A 6,803-nucleotide genomic window follows, 5' to 3' on the forward strand; every position below is an offset into this window, starting at 1 on the left:
CTTCATTCTTATCTATTACGTGGAATTTGTATAATTAATGGATAATCCAATAATCATATCATGTACAATGTAAAAATGCACTAAGCATGCGAAGCGTGACGATCAAATTTTAAGCGTTACAAGGTAAAACAGATTTAGTGTGATATTAAACGTGAAAAAATATATATTTAATTTTTATTATACTTTTAAATATATCATGTTGACCAATATATTCAATAAAACATAGATATATAAAATTTTAAGTTATAAAAAATATAAGTCTCAAATTTATAAATTATGTGGAGGAAATTTTTTGCCCATCGTCATTCGGTCGAGTATTGCCTATCAATCCCAAAGATAGGAATGTCTCGTGGCATGCTATATTTCAATGAATTTTAGGCACATTTTGAAATTAAAGATACGATAATAATATTGAGGTAAATAATCTACTATAATAAAATAAATAAATAAAAAATATTATGATATAATATTTGATTTGATTGATAAATAATAATTTGTTTGATTTGATTGATTAAATTTGAGATAATACGATAAATTATAATTTTTTTTTTAGTAATTAAAAAAATATAGATAATATTATTTATTAATGATAATATTGTAATTTATATTCAATAACAAAGTAAACATAAGATATAATAACATAAATTATCAAAGGATTAATTATGTATAACTTCAAACTATGTCTTCGAGGTTTTTTTTTTTAATTTATATTATCAAATATTTATTATTTGAAATAAAATTGCGTTAAATCCAAGCTTTTCGCGCTTTTAAGAGTGATTTCCTGATATATTATTACTAATTTTTTAATATTTGTTTTCATTTATTTCTCATTAATGGCATCATAATTATACATTATATTTAGAAATTCCAATGTTTGATGTACCTTACTATCCTCATGCGTCATATATAATTAACTCATAAAGTTCTATACAACTTTATTTCAATTTCGTAATTCATCTTGATGGAGTTCCGAGTCTAAATTTGACTTTTTTTAAAAAAATATATTTAAATTCAATAAAGCTATATATTTTAAATTGGAATAATTTAATACACTTAAAAAAATTTGTGAAAAGGCAAGTTAAATCATTGTCCTTAATGTAGAATTGAAAGTAAAAAGAAGAAAGTTAGTCCTTTCAGAAAATCATTTTTTTTAAAACAAAAAATGAAGGAGGCTTCAGTAATTTAAAGTACAAATGTGAAACATGTAATTGACATTAGGATCCCACATATGAATTGTGGCTCTCCTGTTCTAATCGATCTTTTATATTTTTATGCAAGTTGACATATATATTGAAGATTCAAATGTTAACATTTTACTACATCACAAGGGGAAAAATACTTCAAATATAGTATAGAATAATGTCACACAACACGAAGAGGTGACTCGATCAGAAGGTAGTAACTGAGTTCAAATATTAAAATTATATTTAGAAAATAAAAAAATTAAAAGTTTTCAAGAAATCATAGATTAAAATATGCAATATATGATCAAATAATGATAAAAAAAATCACTCAGTTATTTCACATAATAATATTTTTTTTTTTGAGAAAAAAACTTTTGGATCAAAAAAATTTGATAGAATTTTTAGGAATTGTCCAACTTATTAGAACGCAATATTTAAGACAACCAAGCTTCAAAGTCTAAAAAGAGAGAATTCAAACATGTAATTTACTCCAACGGGGATGCCATCTATCCCTTGCACGAGGCTTTGATGCTGAATACCCATCCTACGTCCCTTACACAGTCCTTTTTGACTCCTTTCATTTTCACCTGCTCTCCTATTTCTGTTTATACACATCATCTTCTTTCTCTCTGCGATGAAAGAAACGAAAGACCAGTTCAGTTCCTAACCAGAAATAAAAACTAAAATACCCCATCAAGATTCAATCTTTGAACATGAAACAACGCCACTGTGACGAATCTTTCTTTTTTTGTTATCACCTTTGTATCTTCTTCTTCCTTTTCGTTACCTTGTCATCTCCTCAGCTGTCTTCCGCCGCCGTAAATGGAGTCAATAAAGACTCCCAGCTGCTCATTTCATTCAAAAACTCGATTCCGAACCCCGACCAACTCCTCAGCTGGCAGCCTAATATCTCCCCTTGCAATTTCACTGGTGTTTCCTGTAAAAACTTTAGAGTTTCCTCTATTGACCTCTCTGGTTATACTCTCGACGCGGACTTGTTGAAAGTTGGGAGTTTCTTGCTTTCTTTGCCGGGATTGGAGTCTCTTGTGCTAAATAAAGCTGCCATCTTTGGTCAAATATCCTCTCTTTCAAGATTCTCCTGCGGCAGTGTGTTAAGTTCCGTAGATCTAGCTGGAAACGCCGTCTCAGGTCCTATTACTGATATCTCTGCCTTTGGGGTTTGCTCTGGTTTGGTTTTTCTCAATCTTTCCACGAATTCGATTGGCCCCCCTCTGAAAGAAGTTTCCGGGAGCTCTGGGTTGTCGTCTTTACAAGTTCTTGATGTTTCTTTCAACAGCATTTCCGGTTCGAACGTGGTCTCTTGGCTTTTTTCGGGTGGGTTTTCTGAGCTGCAGCGCCTGTATTTAAAGGGTAGTAAATTGGGGGGGAGTTTATCAGAGTTAAACATCAACAATCTGATGCATTTGGATCTTTCCCTCAACAATTTCTCCACGGGTTTTCCCTCGTTTGGGAAATGCTCCAATCTGCAACACCTGGACTTATCTTCTAATAAATTTCACGGTGAAATTGGAAACTCGCTTTTTTCATGCGGGAAGTTGAGTTTCCTCAATCTCACCAGTAACCAGCTCACAGGAGATGTTCCAATGCTGCCAATTGGGAGTATACAGTATCTTTACCTCCAAAAAAATGGATTTCATGGTGTTATTCCAAAATACGTATCTGATTTGTGTACAACGCTTGTGGAGTTGGATTTGTCTTATAATTATCTTATAGATCCTGTGCCTGAAAGTCTCGGCACCTGCTCTTTTTTGGAGTTACTCGATATCTCGAACAACAGTTTCGCTGGCGAGTTGCCTGTTGGAACCCTCTTGAATTTGAGAAATTTGAAGACTTTGGTTCTATCTTTCAATAATTTTGTGGGTGGGTTGCCTGATTCTTTTTCAAATTGGGCAAATTTGGAGACATTAGATGTGAGCTCCAATAGCATTTCTGGTTTGATCCCTTCTGGGCTTTGCCAAGATCCGAGTAATAGTTTGAAAGAGCTGTACCTTCAGAATAACATGTTCACAGGCGCAGTACCCGAGAGTCTGAGCAACTGTTCACAGTTGGAGTCACTTGATCTTAGTTTAAATTATTTGAATGGGTCAATCCCACCTAGCCTCGGATCCTTGTCGAAGTTGAGGGATGTTATCTTGTGGTTGAACCAACTGCAAGGTGAGATCCCTCAGGAGTTTATGTACTTGCAGAGTTTGGAGAACTTGATCCTCGACTTCAATGAATTGACAGGGCCGGTTCCAGATTCTCTTAGCAATTGCACTAATTTGAATTGGATTTCTTTGTCTAATAACCGATTGACCGGGGAAATTCCAGCTTCTTTAGGCCTTTTGGCTAATCTAGCGATTCTCAAACTTGGGAACAATTTGTTATCGGGTAATATTCCTGCCGAGTTGGGTGATTGTCGAAGCTTGATTTGGTTGGATCTCAATACGAATTTGTTGAATGGTACCATTCCACCTGCTCTTTTCAAGCAATCCGGCAATATTGCTGTGGCATTGCTCACCGGGAAAAGGTATGTTTATATAAAGAACGACGGAAGCAAGCAGTGTCACGGAGCTGGGAATCTGCTTGAGTTTGGGGGCATTCGGCAGGAACAGTTGGACAGAATTTCAACAAGGCATCCTTGTAACTTTACCAGAGTGTACCGAGGCATCACTAAGCCAACATTTAACCACAATGGTTCGATGATTTTTTTCGACCTTTCTTACAACAGATTGGAGGGTAGCATACCTAAGGAGCTTGGGTCGATGTTCTACTTGTTTATACTAAATTTAGGACACAATGATCTTTCCGGCACCATTCCTGAAGAGCTTCAGGGATTGAAGAGTCTCGCTATTCTTGATTTGTCTTACAATAGGTTGAACGGAACGATTCCCGTGGCATTGGAGAGCCTCGCATTTCTTGGAGAGATTGATTTGTCGAATAATAATCTCTCTGGACCGATTCCTGAATCAGCACCGTTTGACACATTTCCTGATTCTAGATTTGCAAATAATTCAGGACTTTGTGGATACCCTCTTCCACCTTGTGGGTCGGCATTGGGCCCAGCCACTGGTCAGCATCCGAAATCTCACCGTAGGCAAGCATCCCTTGCAGGTAGTGTGGCGATGGGGTTGTTATTCTCTCTCTTCTGCTTATTTGGTTTGATTATCGTGGCTGTGGAAACAAAAAAAAGGAGGAAGAAAAAGGAGGCAGCACTCGAGGCCTATATGGAGAATCACTCGAACTCGGCAACGGCACAAAGTGTGTGGAAGCTAAGTGCCCGTGAGGCGTTGAGCATCAGCATTGCCACTTTCGAAAAGCCTCTTGCGAAACTCACTTTCGCGGATCTTCTTGAAGCCACAAATAGCTTCCATCATGACTGCCTAGTAGGGAGTGGTGGTTTCGGTGATGTGTACAAAGCTCAGTTGAAGGATGGAAATGTTGTGGCAATTAAAAAGTTGATACATGTAAGTGGACAGGGCGATAAAGAATTCACCGCCGAGATGGAAACAATTGGAAAAGTTAAGCATCGGAACCTTGTCCCACTCCTTGGGTATTGCAAGGTTGGCGAAGAACGACTCTTGGTTTACGAGTATATGAAGTATGGAAGTCTCGAAGATGTTTTACACGACAGAAAGAAAATAGGGATAAAGCTAAGTTGGGCTTCAAGGCGAAAAATTGCTATTGGATCTGCCAGGGGATTGGCTTTTCTTCACAATTGCATCCCGCATATAATTCATAGAGATATGAAATCTAGCAATGTCTTGATAGACGAAAACTTGGAGGCTAGAGTATCAGATTTTGGGATGGCACGGCACATGAGTGCCATGGACACACATTTGAGTGTTAGCACGTTAGCCGGAACTCCGGGATATGTCCCACCTGAATACTACCAAAGTTTTAGATGTTCTACAAAAGGAGACGTCTATAGCTATGGAGTCGTTTTACTCGAGCTGCTTACCGGTAAGCAGCCTACCGATTCAGCCGATTTTGGTGACAACAATCTTGTGGGATGGGTGAAACAGCATGCAAAAACGAGAATAAGCGACGTTTTTGACCCACAAATAATGAAAGAAGATCCAAGCTTAGAAATCGAGCTGTTGCAGCATTTGAAAGTGGCATGTGCCTGCTTAGATGATCGACCTTGGAAACGGCCCACGATGATACAAGTCATGGCTATGTTTAAAGAGATTCAGGCAGGATCAGGACTTGATCCGGCTTCGTCGATTATTGCCATTGAGGAAGGCGGCTTTACTACAGTTGAAGGGGTAGAAATGAGCATAAAGGAGGACAATGAATTGAGCAAGAATTTGTGAACTTGAGAGGAATTCTTACGGTTCTTGATCATTCATTCGAATCCCATTTTCCCAATCGAAATTCCATTTCAAACCGGGATAAATTGTACCAGTAATTATTGTATTTACAGCTAGTCGTATTAGTCCCTCGGAAGAAAATCTTGGTATCATCATACATAAAATAACAAAGGTTGTTTTAGCTTGTAACAATATTGTTGTACATATATAGTTTGAGTTTGTTACCTTGTTTTAATTTTCTCGTCGTCTTTATTTTTTTTCCCATGGATTTTATCTGAAAAACAAAAACATTTTGATCAACATTTAGCCTTTGAAGGTGTCGAATCTTTCAGCCAACAATGATGTTGATTGACTAAGTGGATGAAATTTTTAGTAACTTTATATTTATTTCTTTATTTTTTTTTCCCTTCCCCACATTCCAACATGCCCACCACAAATTAAAATAAAAATAATTGTCAAAATATGTCTCTTGTACCACATGCACACAAGTAACACACATCAAATCCTTCATTAAGAACTCGGGAACTGTTTTTCAAGCTGTAGGCCCTTTATCTTCATGCTTGCCAACTTTCATGTTTGAGTCATTTTTGGGGTGTAATTTTCGATTTTTCTTTCTGTTCACTTTCATGCTCCAATAATGGCAAGAAGTCCCCTCTTGCCTGAGTCTTCCTTGTATTAATTGTGCGAGTTTGGAATACAAGATTGTGACTGGTGAATTGCATTATAAGGAAAGAAAGGGAAAAACGATGTATAATCAGTTATTTTAATTTTGTCTAATTATTGATGTGACGTGACATCTGACTAGTCAATAATTTTTGAAGTCACGATCATTAATTTTCAATTTCAATAGCTTGAACTTCTAAATCTCATGATATATGGAAAGACATTCAATACCAAAACTCGGAAATATAAGATGGAATGCCTGATGCAACATTACTTGTACTTCTTCCGTCTCATATATTTATATTGTGTGTGTTTTCACAAAGAATAATAAAGTTTTCAATTTTACTCTTCTTTAATGAATGTTATAATAAAATAAACAATATTAAAAATAGTTAATACATTTAATGATGATGGTATATCAGTAAAATAATAAATAAAATAATTCTAAATATGGAAACGAGAACTATATATTTGAGACACATGAAAAAAATGATTTATATTCGAAAATGAGGGAGCAATTGTTTTGCAGGAAAAATATCAATTCTTTATTTCTAGGAAGATACCTAATACTAGATGAGTCTATGTTATACAATGGATTTTACTCTCGATGTGTTTGTATAAGATGATCAGCTGATTAACTCGT

The 6,803-nt window shown here is 35.9% G+C and overlaps 1 protein-coding gene across 1 annotated transcript; it reads left to right on the forward strand.

Moving 5' to 3' along the window:
• The first annotated feature begins 1,650 nt into the window (after window positions 1-1,650).
• On the forward strand, window positions 1,651-5,762 carry LOC142522171 (systemin receptor SR160-like). Its single transcript, XM_075625322.1, has one exon. It carries the CDS (start codon window positions 1,898-1,900, stop codon window positions 5,498-5,500), a length of 3,603 nt encoding a protein of 1,200 aa, XP_075481437.1. The 5' UTR covers window positions 1,651-1,897; the 3' UTR covers window positions 5,501-5,762.
• The last annotated feature ends 1,041 nt before the right edge of the window (window positions 5,763-6,803 follow it).

Source organism: Primulina tabacum, chromosome 13 (genome assembly GCF_025594145.1).
Source record: "Primulina tabacum isolate GXHZ01 chromosome 13, ASM2559414v2, whole genome shotgun sequence".
Lineage (NCBI taxonomy): Eukaryota > Viridiplantae > Streptophyta > Magnoliopsida > Lamiales > Gesneriaceae > Primulina > Primulina tabacum.